The following is a 23,720-nucleotide window of genomic DNA, read 5'->3' on the forward strand; positions in this document are numbered from 1 at the left end:
TTTCAATGTAGTTTATATAAGGGACCATTAATACTAATTTCCTTTTTTCCTAAAGGAAGAAGTAAAGTAAATAAGATAAGGAGAAGAATAGTCATGTTGATTGGGTTCCAGGGAATGTTATCAGCATCTTAATTGTCGGAATTTTCAATTACGTGTGTGGCTGACTAAACCCCACACCGTGAGTCTGACTGTCCTTCAGTCACTGCCGTCAGCAGAGGTTGGTTTCTAAGATAGAAGATGCAAGAAAGCCCTGCTTGCTCTCTTCACACACCCTTGCTCGGTCTGAGAAGTGGGCAAAGTTTGGCTGCTTAAAGGACCAACCCTCTAAGAAATTTCTGTATTTAACAGAGCCTGGTGCACGCTCTTTGGGAGAAAGACATTGTTTGACACCGTATTTCTTTCATTTTCCTGTCCCTTTGTGCTCATATCAGCTTTCTCATGATTTAAAACAAATGCACAGAAACCAAAGAGTCGGTTCAGAACAATTGTGGCTTCCAGTGTTCAGCATGCCCAGCAATGATGGAAATAACCCTGGGCTGTTACCAAAAAACCCTTCCACATGGACTCTCAGAGCCACAGGGGCCATCAGAGGGAGCTTGCTGGTTGCTTGGCAGATCATGGAGTCAGGACTGCCTTGCTGCAGACACTAGATTTTTGTTTAAAAGCTTATTTCTTGTCGAGTTGCATTCTCTCTCTCTCTCTCTCTCTCTCTCTCTCTCTCTCTCTCTAATTATAGGCTGCAGAGTGAAAAGCATTAGAAATGTTTACAAAACAGCTCATAAAGTTTAAAATAATGGGGGGGTGTTTATGTAAACAAAATGCTGTGCGTGGCTGGGGTACACAATACAGTGTCTTTCTTCCATGGCCTTCGCCAACCTCCAGAATTTAAGGCGTGGAAGTGAGCGATGGAGGCCCTTCCCTCCTGCTACACTATCCTCACACTTAGCTCATTATATTTATTTATTTGATGCCAGTTTATTGTTGCAGATCAAAATACAGACCCTCAGGTGTGTGGGGACAGAGGCATGGGTGAAGGGGGCTGCCTCCTAGTTGATGTTAGGGCAGCCTGAACTCCCGTACAGATGTTGCCTCATGACATCCAAGGGACAGATTTTTTTGTTTTTTTTAATGAGCCCTTTGCCATCTTTCAGAAGTCCACAAGAAAAGCTTGTGGCAAGTGTGTGTTCCAAAGCAAGAGGAGCATTTCCAGCCCTTTCAAACTCCCCCCTCCTGGACAGGCTGGCCAAGATGTTGCAGTGCTCCCTCTGGATTTTATTTATTTATTAACGTGGGAGAGTAGCCTCTAACCCCCAGCCTCGGAGCCCATCAATCATTTTGCTTTGCAGGTTTAGATCTGCGGCAGCAAAACGCAACCTCTGTGCTGGCGGCGCTGCACCGGGGCTTGATAATAGCGAGGCTGGTGCTGACAGTCAAAGGAGGGCTCTGTCCCCTTAGGCGCCAGCGCGCTGAGGACGCGGGCTGGACGGAGGGACCAGCCTTGCTCGGAGGAAGCGCCTCTCCCCCTGGTGATTGATGGAGGACAGTGAGGAGGTTTTCAGAGGCTGGGAACATTTGCCCTCCTTTCTGTGAAGTCTTTGTCAGCAAAAAAGAACTCTCCCGGGTAGTGAGTGACATAATGCAGATGACAAATGACAGCTTTGCATTGCATTCTACTTGATAAGTTCGCAATATCTTACTATGCAGGTGAGTTAACGCTCCTCCAACACAACCTCTTGTGCCAGACGCCCCCCTCCCCCAAACACCCCCCTGGATGAGCTGTGCAGATGCACTGTGGTTTCACAGGCACCGCTGGCTCTTCCTGACCCGTCACTAGTTTTGGGGGGATGTTTAAAGTGCAATTAGGGTGTGAGTGGGGATGATATTCTTAGTGCCATTTATAGAGCTGATTATCGGAATGAAGATGTTTAAGTCATTTGTTAGCAGTTGTTAATGTTATTTAATTCTGTTTCTCCCTTTGGCTTGCAGATGAGATAGATAGATAGATAGATGATAGAATATATGAATATATAGCACACATTATGTTGTGTTAAGAGACTAATTCAAATCAAAAACCTGTTTCAAAATCCTTGACCGGTGTTTTCTTTGTATTTTTCTCTCCTATGTTGCAGGACCCCATCTACAGATGTTCTGAACACCTCTGAGTAGAGACATTGATTTTTCCACCAGGATACCTAAGTCAAGGTATTAGCCCTTGTCAGAAAGCGTTTGCATTCGAGCCCTGTGTTGGAAGTGATATCTTGGCAATGAACTGAAATAGGAAAAGTTGGAATGAGACTAAAGGACGAAAGTGAATTTGCAAAATAATCAAGTGCTTTAAAAAAAAAAAAAAAAAAAAAAAAAAGGACCCAGCGCCTGCCTGCGAGGGTTTGCGGCTTCTGACTCCTGTGCAGCCTGCTCCCTGCCAGCGAATGTGCCAGGTCTCACTTAGCTGAAGCCCTTTTTCTGCAACTGTGTTTGGGGTTTGGATTTCATTTCAGTCTCTCCCTCTCGCTTTCTCTCTGACTGCTCAGTCCTGCAGAAGCCAGGAGGCTGGGACGCTGTGCCGCTTGCGACAGCGGACCACACAGAATGAAGCGCTTCTGCTGGGCTCTGGTTCTGGCTGTGCTGGGCGCAGAGCTGCTGGGGAGCCTCGGATCCACGGTCAGGTCCCCGAGGTTCCGAAGACGGATACCGCAGGAGCGGAAGAACATCCGGCCCAACATTATCCTTGTGCTCACCGACGACCAGGATGTGGAGCTGGGTGAGACCCCCGATTTTTCGCTTGTTCGTCTCATTTGCTCAAATGGTTCGCTGACCTTCCTCACGATCACTAACCGTCAGTGAACATTTGGGGGGTTGGCACTTCATTATACCTTCGTAACCAATGACCTAGATTATAAAAATGAACTTGTATTGAGGATAAGGCATTCGGTTTGTGTTTCAACATGACTTTTCTGGTCTTAGACTTTTGTAACAGTCTGAGGGGCTTCAGAGAACAGGAGGGTGGAGGAAGGGAGGAAGCCTGGATTAAATATTATAGAAGTCAAGGATTTGATGGTGGACCTTGGGAACTCTTGGTCAATTTTTTTTTTTAAATATTTGGGCAAAGTTGTTTCAAAGAGTATGACATTCTGACTGGAATTCTATGCGATATATATGAACCTAGATAGATCTTTGAGGAACTTTCAATGGTTTATTAGTATTAGAGTGAATGATTTATTCACAGCTTGTAATAATTGTTAGGAAATTGAAATTTACAGTATTTTACATACTTTCTGGTAGTAGTTCACTACTACCACCTAAGAGGTGATGCCTTTTTGAAGACTTAGCTCAGCTGGGTTAACTCTAGGGCACTTAGAGAGCCTGCCCAAATCCGGGGGTACCAGCTTAGTTAGCTTCTGCCTTAGCTGATCGGGTTTCTTCCCACCTTCCCTATTGGCCCAGCCCCGTGGTCTTGTCTGTATGCCGAGGGTCAAGTTCTTTCAGGTGACCCAGGACAGATAAAAAAAACCGACCTGACGAGTTGTCAGCACCTCTCATTTCCACTCCTGGACCCAAATTCCTCCAGCTAGGCTTCTCTGTCCAGCACGCCCAACTTAACATGGCTGGTATCTTCTAGACGTGGCGCTAGCAGGGTACCTCCTTCATGACAGAGCTCCTCTGACCTAGTGTTCTCGAGGAGAAAACCCTCCATGCGGGAACTTGATCTCCAGGGAAGAGAACTTTGATTTCCAATTGGAAACCAAGCCATGGAATTCCATCAAAGTTAACTCCAAAAAACAAGAAGCATGCGCTAGCAGCCAGCAGGGTAATGAGCCACCGGGTCTGCTCTGTCTCACTTCACTTTTTAAACGAGAGTATAGATTTCAGGCACGATGCCAACATGAAACATCTTGCAGGTATGACTTTAGGATGTACGTGGCTGGCGGTTTCAGGTTTTAATCACTTGCAGAGCAAGTAAAATGATGTAAACACATTTGAATGCGCCTTCCTTAACATCTCTCAACTCCATCCTTTTTGCGATAGCCAAGATCTACAGACCTCCCCTCCCAGCTTTTTTCTCTCTTCTCCGAAAGCAAATGAGCTCTGGGCCATCTGGCTCCTGCCTGTGTCTGTGAGGCTACTTTCCTTTCCCCCACTTTGCTCTGTGCTTCGTGGAGACAACTGACACTTCCCTGAAGGAATCCTGTGGTTTCATCTCCCTCACCTGTGTTTCATGCCTTTGCACATCTGGTCCCCACTGTCTTTTCCCCCTTTCTGCACCTGGAGAAGCCCTATCTGTTCTTTATGACTCAGTTCAAATGCCTTGCCCTGGAGGGACCTTTCCTCACCAGAACCATCCTCCCCTCCAGCAGGGTCCACGGAACTTACCTTTGCACCACCATGGACGTGCTGCCAGTGTGGCCCTTCATCCCCCATGTGCGTCCATACCCACTCTTCCACTTGACTGAGGGCAGCTAGAGGGCAGAGGTGTGCTGGTTTGTGTTGCAATCCTGATGCTGAGACTGTGCTGGAAATACAGTGGGTGCGAAATAAACTTGAAGTAGATCCAGAAAGGTCTGAAAAAGCCAAGATCATTCCCAGAAATGAATACAGGCTTATAAAACATCTCAAGTGCAGAGACAGTATAAACAACACATCTCTTTGAGACCCTGCTTTCAATATTTTGGGGTATATACCCAGAAGTGGAATTGATGGACAATTTGATAATTCTATTTTAATGTTTTGGGGAACCACCATAATATTTTTCACAACAACCACACCATTCTACAATCCCACCAACAGTATGCAAGGGTATCCATTTCTCCACATCTGCACCAACATTTGGTATTTGAAAGTAGCCATCCTAATGGGTGTGAGGTGGTCTCTCATTGTGTTTTGATATGGATGGGTTTTGTTTTGTTTTTTGTTTACTTACATGTAATGATGTTCAAATGCTTGAATAAATCTTCACCTAAGCAAAACATTTTGCACCTGTAATACTGTAGGCAATCTTGGCTACTGTGCCTCCAGAAATATAAACAGACTTAGAAAAGGCTTAAAAAGCAATTTGGAAAATTGCAATAGAATACTTTTCATTTGGGGGGACATAAAACAATTCCACCTCTTTGTCTGGAAAGACAAAGGCTGAGAAGGGTTTTAGTCAAAGTTTATGAACTCAGGCTGGCCAGGAAAACTCTTATTCAGGAAGAATGGGGGGCCACTCCCTCAATTCAGTCTGAGAACAAATAGAATAAAATAGTACTTTATGAAGGGAGTAAGACATATAAGGAATTCATTAATAAAGTGCTAGAACCTTGCATGTGGGTAATGCTTTATCTTTATCCAAAGAATATTTGTTCTCATTATTACATTTTTTTTGTCATCTCACTCAAGATGGGTGGGAAAAACAAAAATCTTTATTCCAGGAGAAAACGTAATTATGTGGAAATATTAAATAAGGTCAGTGGTCTTACTTCTGGATTTTTTTTTTCTAGAACTTAAGAGGTTGTTCAGGTTGTGCCTATACCTATAAATAGTTCAGGTTTTTAGACTAAGCTACTAGATAGAAGATTAACACTTTATTTTATTTTTTATATATTTTTATTGATTTCAGAGAGGAAGGCAGAGGGAGAGATAGAAACATCAATGATGAGAGAGAATCATTGATTGGCTGCCTCCCGCACACCCGCTACTGGGGATCGAGCCCACACCCGGCATGTGCCCTTGACTGGAATTGAACCTGGGACCCTTCAGTCCTCAGGCCAATGCTCTATTCACTGAGCCAAACCAGCTAGGGCAGATTAACACTTTTTAAAGCTAGGGAAACATTCATGGACATGATCAACATGAAGTTTGGGATGATGGTACCTCTAGGGAAGGAGTGGTAACCAAGAGCATTGACAGGGTCCACGTTTTACTTTTAAATTTAAAAAATATATTTGAAGTGACTATGATATTAAGCTTTGGTAAAACTAGGAGATGTGTTGTTTATACCATCTCCGCACTTGAGATGTTTTATGAATCAAAAACAAGAAAATCAGAAATGCTTGTGGAACTACCCTCATTTTTGAGGACTTGAGTCAAAGAGATGAGAGTTAAATCTTTCCCAGATGCTTCCTGGGAGCCACTCTGAGAAACAAAATCTTGAACTGATTGGCCCATTGATCTGAATCACTGTGGCATTCCTTATAGTCTTAATTGGGCTGATGCTAACATCTTAGTAATGCTGACCTCACCAATGCTCCTCTTAGATCATAGTGCAGTCATGGCGAGCCTTTTGAGCTCGGCGTGTCAGCATTTTGAAAAACCCTAATTTAACTCTGGTGCCATGTCACGTATAGAAATTTTTTGATATTTGCAACCATAGTAAAACAAAGATTTGTATTTTTGATATTTACTTTATATATTTAAATGCCATTTAACAAAGAAAAATCAACCAAAAAAATGAGTTCGTGTGTCACCTCTGACACTCATGTCAGGTTCGCCATCACTGTCATAGTGGAATCAAGAAACCATGAATACATGGAAATACCTTGTTTCTTTAAAGTAGAGATCAAAAAAGTGCAGAGCTAGCTCAGCAATATGTTTTACTTGACCAGCATACTTTTTCAGATCAAAGCAACATTTTAAAAATCAGGTAATTTTATGTTTTTTTAAAAAAATCCAGATTTCTACTTTTTTTAAATCCAGAAGAATAAGGGCTGGCATTCCCATGAGGCAGCCTTCTGTTAAATGCTTGAAGGGAAGTTGAAGCCGACCCCATTAAGTGTGCATGTCCCCCCCAGGTCATCCCGGTCCCAGCTCTCCATTGCTCCCAACACTTAGACCAAGGAGCAGCTGCCATTTATCATCACGCCCATCCTGTGCTTTCCCTTCTGGTCAGGGAAGAGTTCTGTACACCCACATTTCTATCGAATATGAAAAGACAAAGGCCTTGTGATTTTTCCTATACCTGGCTGGCTTCACTTGCCTACCTTCTCTGTTTAGCTCTGTAGACATTTAAGTTCCATCCCCTTAAGAAACTAGTCTCCACTTTTAACACTAGATTGCCCAAGGAAGTCATTTTGACTGCTTTTGGGCAAAATAGGTATATACTAAATTTCAGTCTTTCCAGTGTTAATGGCCTTTTGTTCTTTGGGGGAAATGATGAATCCTAGTGACTGGAAACATTTTGGATAGATTTATTTATTTATTTATTTATTTTATCTTATTTCTTTATTTTTTTAATCTTTATTGTTGAAAGTATTACCTATGTCCCCTTTTCCCACCATTGACCTCTCCCATCCTGCCCCCTTATCTGCTTCTTGGTCCCTTCTTCCCCAAATTTGATTTCCTTCCTCTGGTTTTAGCTGAAGTATCTGGTTTTTTTCTACCATTCCATAGTTGGGATAGAAGACACTCTGCTGTTTTATCATGTTATTTTTTCTTATACTTTCAGGACTAAAATATTCAATAGACAAGTAAAACCATTTTTAATATGAGAAATGTCACTGTTTAAGGTTCCATAATGGATGAGGAACTAACAGTGATGTATTCGATACTGACCATTTATACACTTAAAGCACTAGCCTTTCTTCATCATAAAACAATGACATCAAGAAACAACCCTGGACAATTAATAAGAGCTGTGTGTGCTTGTCGTTGTCACTCATCAAACATGAACCATTACGATCCACACGGGGAAGTGTCTCCCTAGGAAGCCAGGTGTGCATGAATCCCACATGCCTGGGATTTCTGTAAGGGATGGTGATGACAATGGTCATTATTGAATTTCAGGTTTTGTGAGATTTCCTGGTCATGATAAGTAGGCTGGATGAAAAATTTAATGTTTGACAGTATAAAATATTGAAAAATCAAATGCTACGATAGTTGAATCAGGAAAGGTAAAGCTTTGCTGTAAACTTTACCATGTGAATAGTGATTCACGCTTTCAAAGTGATTTTGGTAAAGTCATTCAGATTAGTGGGATATTTTCTCTATGACCTATTCACACAGATGATTTGGGGATAAGTAGGCAGAGTGTAGAATAATTTAAATTCCTGACTGTGGTTCCATCTAGCCCCAAAATCCTATCACTTAGTCCATCCAACAGACTTGTCTTGGAGGCTGGATTTGTAACTCCACCAAGCTTGCTAACCTGGTGGACCCATAGGATTCTCACAGGGTGCCGCTTCTCCCCTCCCAGTCACCGCTGTCCGAGCAGCATTCTGGTCCACGACGAATGCTGTCATAGCCTCCCCACCCCATGATAGCAGGAGCAGGCTTCCCCAGTTCCAACCTGGAACTCTGGCACTGGGACAGCTTTTCTTGGCAGTCCTGAGGCTCAGCTGTGGCTGGGACCTTCCCTGTCCTCAAGCCAGCCCAGTCAGCAGTGCCCCTATGCCAGCTGCTGGACCTAATTTCAGTCCCTTCATTGCATCCCTGTCAGGCTCCCACTTCACAGGAGAACTGTAAATGATAATAAAGTCAGGCTTTTAGCTTAAGAGGGAAGGGCAGTTTGTGTGGCAGGGGGGATTAACTGATATTTTTAACTATAAGCCAGCATTAACACTTTAAGTCTTAAAAAATAGAAAAAGTAGTTGACCTCAATCATCATCTCTTTGGGCTGTTATAACCCTTTATAGACTGGGGGGTTTAATGACTTATAAATAGTCTGGACACTGGGAAGTCCAAGGTCAAAGCACCAGCAGAGTCCATGTCTGGTGATGACCCATTTCCTGTTCATCAATGTCTGTCTTTTCACTGTGTCCTTACTTGGCAGAAGAGAGCTCAAGGGAGCTCTCTGCAGTCTTTTGTATAAGAGCACTAATCCCATTCATGAGGACTCTACCTTCATGACCTAATCACCTTCCAAAGGTCTTACTCCTGCTATCATCACTTGGTGTCTTAGGTTTTAACATACGAATTTTCAGGGATACATTCAGCCTGGGGTAACCTCTCTACTCTTAACCCAGCTTTTGGAATTGAGATGTAGATTACAGAGAGGGAGATGGGAAAGGCATGAGAAAACTAAACGTGGGGTTGAGATGAGCACCAAGTGAAATTGTGGCCCTGTGCCATTGTCTCCCCATCAATGCTGTAAACTAGGCAGGGGAACCGTTATTAGCTCCATTTTACAGATGAAAAGCACAAATGAAAGGAGAGTAAATGACATTCTCAAGCCAATCTGTGGCAAAATCAGATGTTGTCCCACAAGTTCAAGTCTCCTTCTCTTCTTATTCTTATCCTCCTAAGCCCTGCTGTGGGAATATTGTCATGAGTCTTCCATCTTAAGTTTCATATCATTTCTGTGAAATAATTGTTCTGATAACTGTGAACCAGCATGGTTTGCATTTTAGGCACCAAAGGCCTGAAACCCAGAGAGGTGAGGAGCTTCATCTTAAAACAAAGGACATTGTTGCCCTTCCTACCATAGGACAGGACATTGTCCCACCCACTCCTCTCAATAGATGTAAATGCATAATTATGAGTTCTATTACAGGAAACTTCTTTATAGAGCTTCCCAATGAAAAATCAATGGCACAGTCACATGGCAATAGATGCAGTGCAAGGCAGTGTTATTGACCAATATTAATCATTGCATAGCCGTAAACAAAGATGCTTTGTGCTTACCTCGCTGGTGCCTGCTAGCTTGCTTTACAGAGAGAAGAGGTATGATTCCTGCACTCCATCCTCTGAGTCTAACCAGGGAATCCTGGTTGAGATCAGAAGCTGAGCTTGACACCATTATGGCTGTCAGCTACTAAAGACAGACCCATCTTCAGCCCACTCACCCTTCTCTTGGGCCTAAGCTACTAAGATGCCTTCAACCCTTGGGAGGGCAAGAGGCAAGCATTAGTGTCTGTCAGTATCTCCCCTTAAAGGCCAGCTGGAGCAGAATATGAGACTACAGAAAGGGAGGCATATCTTGACCACAAGCAGACATCATTTCTCTTTCTCTGTCTTGAAAACATCAGTGTCACAGTCCGTGCTCAGTCTCATGAGCTGAAGAGATGGCCTCTGGAGCAGGCTGCCTGTATTTGCATCTGCGCTCTGTGTGGCCCCATGTATGTTATTTAAGCCTTTACATCTCAGTTTTAACATCCATAAATTGGGAATAATAAAAACAGCACCACTACTACGAAGGGTTGTTGTCAGGATTAAATGAGCTGATGTATGTGGAGCTCTTAGAGGAGAACCTGAGCGGAAGTATAAAATCAGTTTTCTTTTTCTGTGTACACAACATCTGACAGCCTTGAACATGGTCTAAGCCACTTAGATCACTTAAAACAAGGCAACCACTAAAGTCACTTCCAGCTCTAGGCTTCCCTAATTCTGTGTCCAACCTAGAATACTTCTCCAAGTGTGGTCTCCACGGAGCTTGTTAGAAATGCAAGTTCTCAGGCCCTTCCCTGGTGCTACTATGTCTGTTTCTTTGGGTGAGCCCAGAATTCTGTGATTTAATGTGTTCTCCGGATGATGTTTAAATTTGGAGAAGGATGTCTCAGAATTTTCTCTTTACTAAGAAGCTTCAAACTAGGTGCCCCTTTCAGGAGCCCCAGTGATGGAGCTGTGGTGGTCACAGTGATGGTGGCGACCAAATCTCTTCATGGATCGCTTTGACATGGGACTAGTTGGAAGAGAGCATTGGCGGGAATTGTTAAGGATACTTAGAATGAGGCGAGTCCTGGCTGGGGCAATTCCAAAGATTTCCATTGGGCTAAGTTTTAGCCTATTTTCATATTATTTGAACTTAGATCCAATTTCCACCTACCATCCTATATTTTTACTCCAAATGCATCTATAAACTAGAGATTGTAGCTTTGTTATTTGGGACCTTGAAAGATGGTTTCCGGCTGCATTTTTTTTTTAATTTGAATCCAGCTAGTCTCATAAAGAAAACTCTGAGAGCTCATTCTTTGAAATAAAGAGATTATTAGGAAATGAAAATTTTCCCAGAATTCAGGATATTACAATGAGTAAGTACTGAGGATGTCTGAAGAAGAGAGGGGACTGAGAGACTTCAGCATGTACCTCTCACTCTCTCCCACGCCATGTTCCTAGTCATCTACTCATCTCCAGGATGCTTCCCTCTGTAGGATCAACCAACACAAGTACAAAATACACCTTTTTTAAAATGAACTTCTTTGATCCATAGGGCATATTTCCTTTTACTTATTTTTTGGCCACCAGTGAAACAATTATCTTTTCAGTCTTTTTCTTCATGCTGAAATCTTTGAGGTGTTAGTTAACTTATGCCCTTCTGATGCATTATGGAGTCTTTGGATCTGCTTCATAGAGTCGTTCTATTTTAGCAACACAATCCAGTTCAGGTTCTTATCACCTTGTGGCCTGATGGCTTCAGTGACCTCTTGGCTGTACCCTTGATGGACCAGCCTATTCCTTCCTCTGCCTGTGCTCCCATTGCCACAGCAACACCCCTCAAAGACTTTTCTTACCATGCCTTTGGCAAAGAACCTACTCTGCCTTTCTTTTGTCCATTCTACCCAATCCAAATATCTCTACCCAGTCTCCAGCTCTTTGCTCACTCTGGCTCCCACATTTCAAGAGACTTCTCCATGTTTTTTTCAATTCCAGGAAACCACTGTGGTGTACTCATCACTCCACTTCCTAGCATCCTCCCCATTCTCCCAACAATCCACTTCACCTATCGCATGTTTTTCTCCCTCCCTCTGTTTGTCCTCATTTCTCGTTTCAGAACCCTTATTGAACGGTCTCTCTAGGTCTCCTCTAACCTCAGATGTACCGCTAACTGCTGTACCTCCATTCTGATGTGTACGTTGCTTTGCAATTAACCCAAGGATTTTTGTAATGTAGGTTTTCTTTTAGATCATTTACTACTGAAGACCAGAGGCAGCGGAGAATTTTCCATTTCCTTTGTTCATGCCTCACTTGGGGCCCAGCCCAGAGTGCAAGGCTGATAAAATGCCCAGCATAAAATGGGTGCTCATGACATGTTATTCACTGATTACAGGAAGGTTGTGGGGTCCTCCTCCACCCCCCGAAGACACCCAGAGGGGAAGAAGCAGTTAGGATCCCCTAAGTGAAGCATAGTTTAGGGAGCTCTAATGAGACCCAATTAGAAACCCCCCTCCTGTTTGCCTAATGGTAAAAGCTGGTATGTGAAAAAAATCAGGCGAACTGTGGCTTTTTGGACGGTGGCACGCTTCTCTTCTGCTGTGAATGCTCGCCTGGTTTGCATTACGATTTCCTTCCTTGCTGGAAAACTACACAGACTTTCTCCCTTTCTCTGGAAGAAGTGGGACCTGTTGGAAATGTAAGGCTCCAGGATGCAAATGCAGTGGGCTTGGCTGTGGCGCTCTGTAGTGCATTTCTTGACAAGTCCTGAAAAGACTATTGAATTCTGGCCTGTGCTTTTCTCTGCAGTATTTGGATGGGTTTCAGCTGCAGTGTTTGGCTGGATAGAGTAATCGAAATAGATTTTTTTTTCTTCCTCAGCAATCTTAGGTTACAATTGCATCTTTGACCGTGAAAGCGGAATATTTTTCTACCATGCAAGTACTCTTGAGTGCACTAGAATCATGGCTCTCTTACAAGCAAACAACCTGTCTTTTGAAATTACATGCAAACAGGTGAAAATATAAACTGGTAGTGCTATCCTCAGAGGAACACTGGGCAGGCATTTGGGGAGTTTGCTAGAGGATACCAAGTTACATTCATCTCTTTTTTTGTTGTTTTCTTAATTAAATGCAGGCATTTTGGAGGGACTTTTACTTAGTAGGAAAAATGTTTTCCTCTTTTTTTCATAGATTAAGGCACTATCTGTAGGTATCGCTGCAATGTCACTAGCTCTGTGCATGTGTGGTGGTGGGGGGGGAGGGTTTGATGTTATGTAAGAGACTACCGTTCTCTGGGCTCTTCAAAGGGCGACTGGCCTTTGAATCTGCTCCGTATCTGGAATTCCAGCTTTAATTATCAGATTAGCCTGCATTTTCCCCCTTGTGATTAAGGAGGAGAGAAGCTGAAGTGTGTTTATTATTCTGCAAAATACTTGACATAGTAGCATCTCAAATGTTTTAATTTTGTTCTGGAAATGAGAGCTGGTGAAATTATAGACTTCTTCAAGCCAAGGGAAGGAAATGAATAAATCAAGGGAACAGAGTCACTGAGTGACAAGACAAAAATGGCTAAACAACACTGGAATTGTGCCTTTCAGGGTCCCTGCAAGTCATGAACAAAACGAGAAAGATTATGGAACATGGGGGGGCCACTTTCACCAACGCCTTTGTGACCACGCCCATGTGCTGCCCCTCCCGGTCCTCCATGCTCACTGGGAAGTATGTGCACAACCACAATGTCTACACCAACAACGAGAACTGCTCTTCACCCTCGTGGCAGGCGATGCATGAACCTCGGACTTTTGCTGTGTATCTCAACAACACTGGCTACAGAACAGGTAAAGGGTGAACCTTCTGACCCGTGACCCTCTGATAAAACGTCTTAGACACAGGCAAATGCAGTGCCGGGTGAAATACATGAAGATCCAATAAGTTCCTAAATGGAAGTATTTAGGCTGTTCTCTTCTGTATCATATCCTTCCCTTCCCTCACTTTTTCACTCTGAAGGATATACCAAATAGGGGCCCCTTAGAGAGAAGACAGGATGATTCTCAGTGGACATGTTCTGAAAATGTTGTACTCGTCAGCCAGCAATTGGAATTTCCCAGGAGAAGCTACCATAGATGATTTTTTTTTCCCATTTGCCTGCTTATCTCGACCTCCCGAATCTCAGGGCATCATGGCACAGCGTGAGGCTTGTTTCAGATGTTGGTAAATTTCTGTTGATTGTTCCTCAGGGTCTGGCACACAGTAGATGATCGCAATCATTTAGTGAATGAATAAATCATTGAATGAATAAATCAATGAGGTGTACCTTATTGATGCATTTATTTATTCATTCATAATTTAGTAAGATTTGGAGTTTCTTTAGCTTAAGTTGTGGTCATTTTTAGGTCTCGGATGTTCACCTCCACATTCCAAGAAAGGAAGGCAATTGCTATACCTGCTCTCATTGTTTAACCTACATAGGGCAAGAGGAAGGTTTGGGTTAGTTGGTCTTTTGAAAATTGGGGACTGCTTTCAAGAGAGGTCATAAGCATCATGCCAGTCTTTCTAAGAAAGGAGCAAGGCTTTTTCTAGTAAGGCGGCCCGCCCCCACCCTCACGCAAGCCTTTATTCTTCCAACATTTAGATGCTTTCAGCATTTCTTCATGAAAGGAAGTAAGAATGATTCTAGAGGGGCTACCATGCAAAATAGGTTTTTCAGAACCACCTAACATTAAAGCTTAGTGGAAATGATTTTACAAATTCTCTATCCCAAAGATTTAAAAGTAAAGGGTTTCAGATAAATGTTTTCTGTTAAATCTCTTCAAAAAGTGAAATTAATCTTTCCCACTGATCTCAGAAAACATGTGGCCATTGGCTCCTCTGCAGAGCACCCCGTGGACACTTAATACTTTTTATTTGTGGATGAAACTATTCATTGTGAATATGACAGCATTGCCATTCGCAGACATTTCAAGATAGCCGCTCACAGAGGAAGCTCCTCCCAGGAATCTCAGGGGCGTTTGCTTGTGCTGAGGAAAGAAACTAGGTTACTCCGAGGCCCTTATTCTGTTTCTCACATAAGTGATTTAAATTTATAACACCTTTCATCCAAGAGCTCTGAAGCAATTTGCAAATGCATCAAGCATCCCTGTAGGGTTTTGTAGACAGCAAATGTACTTGGCTCTGTTTTATAACTGAAGTGGGGATTTCAAAAATTGTGTGACCAGCTCAGAAGCAAAATCAGCAATGGTCCCCTGATGCTTAATGGTTCCTGATTTGAACCACCCAATTTTGTCTTGTTCCTGGAAAGCATTGTATGAGATCAGGCTCCTTTTAACTCCCAGGCTCCCTATAATTTTTTCCCAGCAGAGTACATACAGCTTGGAGGGTTGGGACTCTCACCATATCCAGAGCAATATGGACAATGTCTGTGATAAGTAGAAATGCAGGGTGAGTCAGAGCATCCTGCAGGGCTGAGGGCAGCCAATGAGGGTTTGCTAATTTGTTTCAGGACTAAACCAAGAAAGGGGGAAAACAAGATAAGTTCTGGAGGCATGGTATACAGCAATGTGACTGTAGTTGACAATATTGTACATGTACTTGTTTCAATCATGCTCTGTTGTATCTACCCTAAAATGGGTTGCAAGATCTTGAATGAAACTCAGAGATAATTTCATTCAATTCCCTTAGACCCACAAGATTAAGTTGACTCACTGAAGTGATACATTCGATGTTCTAATGGGAAGACCAGGCGTCAGGGCCTTGGTCCTCGGGGCTCTCTCCAGTGTGCGACTCTAACTCATGGGTTCGGTCCAGGATGAAATTGCACATCATAAGGCTTTGCCCATGACAAGCGTCTGACCTTTTGTTCAGCCCAGCAGGCCTGCTTCTTTCAGGGAGAGGAGATATGTTCTTGGAAACTAAGACAGGTTCTGAAGCCAGCCTTCTCCCTGGGGGTCCAGACACTTAGGTAATAGTGGAATTTATAGTGAGTCATCCTGCAAAATTTAAGGCATTTTTTCAAGGGTAACAAGGACGCATCCAGATACTTAGTGTGGAAAACAAATATTGATGTGCCCATTAGTAAATCAGAAAAATTATAAATGGAAGACTAAAATGGCAGTGATAGGATCTACATAGTTTAAATTTATCTTTGATGGGAGCATATTGAAGTGTCTGAGACAATTAGGAAGCAAAGATGTCTTTGTGACAATAATTATTGATCTAATCAGGGACAGTGACACATTTGAAAATAAACACATAAGCATATCAAGATGACAGGCACCTTAGGAAATTAAGAGAACTGGTGAGTAGGTATTAAACCAGCATAATTATTCATGAGCCACTAGACTAGTCGGAAAAGAGCCAGCATATAAAGATTTTATTGTTGTCTTAATAATGAATATATTATTTGGAACATTTAGCTGAGAACCGAAGAAAAATAATGAAGGAAACTGAAATATGTATTAGACATAAATATCCATCGAGAGAAAAGCACCAAGCAGCAATTAGATTTATGAAGAACAGCTCAGAGAAGACAAATTACTAAGAGGTTTATTTTGGGAAGAATCCAGAATACATGGATTTAAATGAATCGAATTGATCCAATATTATATTTACTGTTGTATGACATGATTTTTCTTTTTCAGAACTGAGGCATATTTTTGGACTGGCTATAGTCTAAATTTTTCTAAACTTACTCATGGAAAATATGAGTCCACAACCGCTTAAATGTTCAAGAAAGGGAAAATACAGTAACATGTCTGTTGCATTTTATGTTCTGACAAGTGAACTGGGAATGACATTGGGTTATCGATCATAAAAATGAATGTCCTGCCTGACTCTATGCTCAAAATTTTTTTAGCTTGCATTTCTTGTGAGGGGATAGACATGCATGTGAAACCTGGCCTAGTTTTAAGGTCAAGGGGATAAGCCAGGTTTCAGAGGTAGCATCAAGTGTTAGCAAAAACACCGAACAAAGACTGAGGCCACCTGGAGACACGTCCTAGCTCATTTGGCCTTTCATTTGTTTTTGAGAACTTGTAGAGAGGCCAGTTTTCCAACCGATAAAATGAAGAGATTGGACTAGAAGGATTCCTAAGTTTTCTTTCCTGTCCAAAATTATACTGTCATTTTATAATGGCCACTGCAGTTATTATATTGATTCACTTAAAAATTGTAGTGTTCAAATTATAATCAAAACAAATGATACCTGAAATCACATGTGAATTAAATTTTAGTTTTGCTAATTCTACATATCACTGAAGTATAAAGGGCAATACTTAACAGAGATCTGCAGTCCAACTTTTTGTAGAATATTCTTTTGTAACGAAACAATTTATACAAATTAGTCAAGTTTTCTAGTTTCATGTCTTTTATATTATAAAATTTATTTATGTTACTTATGGCAGGTATATTTATTCTCTAATATAGGATTTTATAAAGATAGAGTTCACTTAAAGTAAGACAAACTAATATTCTTTTTATGAGTACATAACAGAAGACCTAGCATTCCACAGTATGCTATTTATTGAGCATTCTTAGAACTTCACTAGACAATGGGCTGAGAAGAAATATAAAATAAGATCCCTGTCTTCATTAGACTTACAATCTAATTGGGGAAACCAGATGGGTTGACATAAGAGGAAATCATAATTTTTACTTTGTTTAAAATGATGTGTATTACTACTTACAACCCGTGAAGTCCTGTGACCCAAATCTATCAGTTTCATAGAGTAAAAAGTCTTAGTTAGCATATCATTTTTTATATTGAATAAGATTTAACTTTTCCACAGCATCAGAAATCTTTTGTGTAGTTACTATTGCTGATTTAAAATAAATACCTTTGCCTTGGCCGGTGTAACTCAGTGGTTAGAGCGTTGGCCTGCACATCAAAGGGTCACAGGTTCAATTCTGGGCATGTACCTTGGTTCCAGGTTCAATCCCCAGCTCCAGTTGGGATGTGTGTGTGGGAAGCAGCCAATCGATGTGTCTCTCTCACACCTTTTTTCTCTGTTTCTCTCTCTCTCCCGCTTCCTCCTTCCCTTTTTTAAAAAATATATATTTTTATTGATTATTTTTCTCTGTTTCTCTCTCTCTTCCCCTTCCTCCTTCCCTTTTTTTTAAAAATATATATTTTTATTGATTTCGGAGAGGAAGGGAGAAGGGCAAGAGATATAGAAACAACCATGATGAGAGAGAATCATGGATCAGTTGCCTCCTGCATGCCCCCCACTGGGGATCGAGCCTGCAACCCAGGCATGTGCCCTTGACCAGGAATCAAACCCTTCAGTCCGCAGGCCGATGCTCTATGCACTGAGCCAAACCAGCTGGGACCTCCTTCCCTTTTACTCTCTCTAAAAACCAATAGAAAAAATATCCTTGGGTGAGGATTAATAACAACAGCAATAGTAATAATAATAAAATTAAATACCCTTGCTTTAAATAGCTCAAGGAAACTTTCCTCTGTATTATGGCACAAATAGTCCTGGACAGAGTAGCATGGCCTAAAGTAAAAAATAATTATAACAAGTCTTTGTGATCTTTCTCCTGGCACCACCACCACCACCTTCTTAAACAGCTGTGAAGGGACGTGTTCAGTGGCCTCCCAGAGACAATGGCACGGAAGGGCGGGCCGGTGGCCTGTTGGTGATATATTCAGATAGCACAGCAGAAAGTGAAGTTGAACGCCAGCACCAAAGGGGAGAAAAACTTCAAACTCCACATACTATAATGGCAATATGGGCAAGCAAATGAAATTCACCTCAGGGAGAGAGGAAGAGATTTAATACATCTGGAGGGAGATCATTAGAAGGCCAGATAATCAATTGCAGAGTGTTGCCAGGGGTGATTACACATGAGTCTCAACGTCAGGAGGCAACAGAAAAGGCCAGAGTCACTCGATGCTGCCAACACGCTTTGTGCAGCATGAGGTCCCGGTCTTTCTTGGAACAAGTGTGATGGGCGAGGGCACATCTGGAAAACTGAGTACATTCTTTGCACTCCATTAACACAGAGCCACCGAAAACCTGGAGGGAGTTCTGACGTGAATGACAAGCACAGTAAAGGGACTTGTAGAAATAGTTTATAGGAAGAGGATGAAAGGGCAGCGAATGGCCATGGCAATGGGTAGAAAACAGTACAAAATAGTCTTTCGAGGGAAACAATTGAAGGAAGGGCCTGGCATGGCTGCCCTGGGAGGAAAAAACAAAAAATAAAACTGAGAGGAACAGGAACACTTCTATAAAGAATCGAGCAGGGGAAAAGGAGCCAAATGGGAGAGCATGTGTTGCCACAAAATCAATCAGATCGGAAAAGAAAATATTGAAAACCTCTCAGGAAATGTTTTCAAACACACAAGTGCAGAAATCTGGGATGAGAGTTCCTTGCACCACAGAATGGTCAATTATTTACAATCAGAACACAGAGTCGAAAGGATAGAGATGATAGTGATGCTAATAACAGTAGCAGCAGTAGCAGCACTTAAAAAGCTCTTGTTATGTGCTGGGCACTGTGTTGAGCACTTGATATTTGCGTTAACTCATTTAATCCTGGCCAGAATGCTACCGCTGTTATTATTATCTTCACGGTTTTAGGAAAGGGAATCAGAGGTAGAGTTAAGTAACTTGCCGGTAGGCACATGGCGAAGCAAATAGCAAGCCAGGATGGGGACCCAAACAGGCTGGCTCCAGGGCTTGTATCCCAAACCATTACGCTCTCTTACTTCTTTGAAAACCAAAGGAGAGGAGAATGGAATAAACCTCCAGGGATGAGGCGCAGGCCAGAGGAAAGAGCTGGGCCTGAGGTTATTTAGTGGAAGATTCTGGAAACAGCCCCCTTCTGGAGTGACGTTGTTGGGCTGCGGTGCTGGTCGGCTGCCTGTGACTCCAAGTCAGGTTGCTCCCGTCGGAAAAGGGCACTCCTCTTGTGGTTCTGTGGGAAAAGGTGGTTAGTCTCTGAAGACAAGAACCCGTCATTAGGAGAATTCCTACTACACGGTCAGCTGGGAGGAAATCCTGAGTCAGACCTGACGTGAGAGCCTCTGACACTTTGTCTTACCCCAGGAGCTGCTCCGCGGCCCTGGCAGACTCCTCGGCCTGTGGGCGTTTGGCTAAGGGACAGCTTGATCCATTCACTCACTCACAGATTCAACAGCTAAACATTCACTCTACCAATAAGTAGACATTGCCTTGTTCTCAGACTGAAGTCAACTCTTAAAAAAAAAATCAGTCAGAGAAACATCAACTTCAGCAACTCTGGAGCTCTATTGTATGAAAATATTTAGACCAAATCAGTGTTAAAATTATAATCCAAGTGAAAACACAAAATGTAACAAGTCTGGAACCTGTGGAATCCCCAAAACGCATGAGGATCCATAAACCCCAGTTCAAGAAACAAAACTTATGGAGCCCCTATACTATGGGCAAGGATGGAGACGGGGTACAGAGATGAGGCCAAGGTAATGCTTGTCCTCAAAAACCTTACAGTCTAAGAAGGGTTAGGCTCACATATGAACTTGACTACCACTAGGAAGAAAGAGAGGATGTCGTTAGAGCCACAGACACAAATGGCTACGGGATTGGGGCCAAGACCAGGAGTGAAATGGCAGTGCTCTGGCCTTGACAGAGGAAGGGAGATGAAGACAGTGGCACAGGAGAGGTAGAGAGATGCAAACTAGAGCTGCAGAGAGGGACATGAGCCAAGAAGAGCAGGTGGACTTAGAGAGAGAGTGATTTTGTGCAGACCCAAGGAAGGCTGAGGATAGCACTCCATCAAATAAACTGGATCCTGCAGGTGACAAGGGTTCATCTAGACTGAGAATAGGGTGCTGTGACCAAAGCTGGTCTACAGGAAGGCGGTACTGAGAGTGGGAAGACCCTGGAGCCTGGCTAGAAGAGCTGGACAGGAGACTGGGCATCTGTGGGGGGATCACGTAATCAGAGGAGGAGGCAAGCTTCGAGAGCCATCGCCCAGGTGGAACCTACAGGCGGTGGCGACTGCCGGGCGAGGGGCAGGTGCAGTCAGGGAAGGCTCTGGGCTGCCAAGCATGTTACCCAGCAGGGCGATTACACCACTCAGAGAATTAAAGGGTAGCGGAGAAGTAAATTTGGAAGGGAAAATGACTAATTCCATTTGGATGACTGCGTTAAAGGGCAAGTAAAACATTCAGATGGAGATAAACTACAGGTAGTTGCAGATCAAAGATGAGAGCAAGGTAAATAGCTATCCCTTAAAGACACGGAAATGACGTACAGTGGATAAGGTGATGATGGAGAAATATGTGCTTTAAGACAATACCAGGGAAGTGCCTGGATTCTAGAGTCTGTTTTCATCCCAAGCCAGTCATCCGGGAACCACCTGTTTTCATTGTAAAACCTGCCTAATGAAGCCAGGAAATGGCTTTGACCTAGAAGGCAGAGGACATGCTCTCTCCCTAAATTAAAGAGGGAGGCCTTTTAAAGATCAGAGAAATTAAAACATGCATGCATGTGTATATGTATGTGTAGATATAAGTGTGTGTGTACACATACACTTCACTACACACATATGTATTCCCATGTATCCTATATAATAAAAGGCTAATATGCAAATTGTCCCTTCAACCAGGGGGTGGGGCCAGCCCACCAACCGCCCACAGCCCCTCTCCTTGGCCAGCCCGGCCCCTGATTGGCCCAGATCGGGGTGGGCCAGCTGGGCCCCACCCATGCACGAATTCGTGCACCAGGCCTCTAGTTCATATAGAAAATAAAATGTTCTCTAGTCCTTCATACTTGAGGGGAAGGCTGTGAATGTGTCTAGTCAGGTAATCAAACTCTTAGGTTTACTATGAATAGTGCTTATTTACACCTGTTTTCCTGATGGGATTAAAATAGTTACAAGTGGCACCCTCTTTCTCTCAAAAGTATGCCAACGATACACTTCTGATCATTAAAAAGGGTGTCTGGCTTCAAGATCGAACCCATTTAGTTCCTGAAACCCCAACCTACCTAGCCCCCTCCAACCATCATCTTTGGCAGAGGAACATGTTCATGGCTTGCTTCTCTGAAGGACCAGTAAGCTGGGTGGCAGTGGCCTTTCATGGATGTGACATGTGGAAGTTACATGTGCAGTCCTTCCAGTGGCCTTCTCCATGAGAACGGAGAATTCATGGTGCAAGTACTTTAATCGTACTACCTATCATTCTATGAAAATTAGTCATCTATGTAGCATCTCTATGCTGGCAGAATTTTTTATTTTTGTTTTGAAGAGATAGACACTCACATTTGTAAAATGCACATAATGTAAACACAGATGACACCAAATACATGACATATGAAAACCCTGACCACATCCTATAAAACCAAAGTGTACCTCAGACCTTCGGTTTAGAAGATTTGTACTCTCTGGATATGTAAAAAGAAGGACACGCTTTTCAGTAGTGTTTCTATAATTCACAACCCTCCAACAGTAAGTTAAAAAAACGTAATTTAATACAAGGACTGAACTTTCACCTCTCCAATATGTGTGTGCCCAGGGGTAGTACGGCTGCTTCTCTGATTGTTACTTCAACTGAACAAAGGGGTACGTTCTGCTGGTATCCCAGTAAAACCACAAGAAGAGCTGCACCCAGAGTACCATGATCATTATGAGGTTTTACTGAATTATAATCCATGTACTTGGGGGCTACTTTTATTTACTCAAAAGGAAAATGTGTGTATGTATGTCACTTTGCCAAAGGATTGGGGTATTATACTAATGTTATTTTGACATCCACTGTTACCTGGATTAACTTTTCTTCTACCATCTCTTTTTCAAGCCATCGTTTCATATTTTTGCCTTTATACATTTATTTATGATTAATCATTTCACATGAGAACATAATCCCTTTCTTTCCCCCCACTGCAGCCTTTTTTGGAAAATACCTCAATGAATATAATGGCAGCTACATCCCTCCTGGGTGGCGAGAATGGCTTGGATTAATCAAGAATTCTCGTTTCTATAATTACACTGTTTGTCGCAACGGCATCAAAGAAAAGCACGGATTTGATTATGCAAAGGTAATTTTCAGGCACTTTTACACGGCATCCATTTACTTTGTGCATAATGGAGAACAGCCATTTTCAGCAAATTAACCTAGCCGCAAGATTGGCTTGCTATGTTCTCAGAATGTTAGAATGAGAAATTTTAAGGTAATTTTAAACTCCGGGCAAGAAAAGACTCTCAAGGAACACTGACTTTATGTAGTGATTTTGTCCCCTCATTAGAACACAAGGCAATCAGCCTTTGATGAAAGGATCATCAGGACAATCACAGATGCCTCCACTCCGTCTTGTGATAATTTTTGGTTTCCCTCCCACACCCGGAGGACTTGTCCACATAATCAAATGTTCATCTTGCACTGTTTGCTGTTCACTGAGATGAAAGTCAATTTTGTCTTCAGATTTACTGTAAAAATAAGAGCAAACAAGTGGAATAATCAGAGGTTGGGGACCCACACTCCTCCCTTGGACTCCTGTCTGACCAACCTTAGCTATGAGACCAGGACACCTGCCCAGGGCAGCTCGAGTCCGCGAGGGTCTCTAACACTGTCAATCCTAGGATTTCCCAATCAGTTCGTAGAAACTGGAATTGGCATGCCCCACGGTCCCCTGACAAATGGATCCTAGATGAGACTTTAAAATTCCCCAGGGTTCTGTGACTGCCAATGTACATATGACAATTTTCAGATCACAGGAATGAAGGGGGAACATATCTTTGAATGTAGCCTGCCCATGAGCCTAAAAGAGCCTCTTCCCTTCTGGCCGTCCCCACCTCTTCCTCATTGACCTAAAAAGAAGCCTTGGATCCACTCTGTGTAGCACAGATCACTACCAAAGAGCCGCTGGTGGACATGAGGAGGGAACTTGATTTAATTTGGGCACATGGCTGCCTTGATGCTTGCCCTGGTTTAAGCACAAGGAACTTGGTGGGAGTTAAGGTGTAAGTCTCCTCTTGCATACCCTTCAGAAAACGAGTGCAAATGAAGTCACAAACATCCCTAATAAGTTTCCAGACTCGTCAAAGTTGAGAGCTAGCTGGTAGGGACCTCGGAGGCAGATCCGAGCCGCATCCTACAACTCCCACTGATTGCCACCGCCATCATTTTTTATCTGTGGGGATGCTTTTCACGCTCCTTGTTCAAGCGATTAACCT

General features: G+C 42.7%; 1 protein-coding gene across 5 annotated transcripts in view; it reads left to right on the forward strand.

Annotated features, from left to right (window-relative positions):
• SULF1 (sulfatase 1) overlaps window positions 1-23,720 on the forward strand; it is a 146,664-nt gene that overhangs the window by 67,863 nt on the left and 55,081 nt on the right. For 4 of the 5 annotated variants that reach the window (XM_015566246.1, XM_006767312.2, XM_015566249.1 and 1 more), the window contains exons 3-6: window positions 2,130-2,202; window positions 2,532-2,761; window positions 13,160-13,399; window positions 22,434-22,585. In XM_015566246.1, coding sequence (XP_015421732.1) covers window positions 2,590-2,761; window positions 13,160-13,399; window positions 22,434-22,585 — 564 coding nt within the window. In that variant the 5' untranslated portion in view covers window positions 2,130-2,202; window positions 2,532-2,589. Of the gene's footprint in view, window positions 1-2,129; window positions 2,203-2,531; window positions 2,762-13,159; window positions 13,400-22,433; window positions 22,586-23,720 lie in introns of those variants that run through there. The other variant, XM_015566248.1, reaches the window with a different exon arrangement.

Source organism: Myotis davidii, unplaced genomic scaffold, assembly GCF_000327345.1.
Source record: "Myotis davidii unplaced genomic scaffold, ASM32734v1 scaffold200, whole genome shotgun sequence".
Lineage (NCBI taxonomy): Eukaryota > Metazoa > Chordata > Mammalia > Chiroptera > Vespertilionidae > Myotis > Myotis davidii.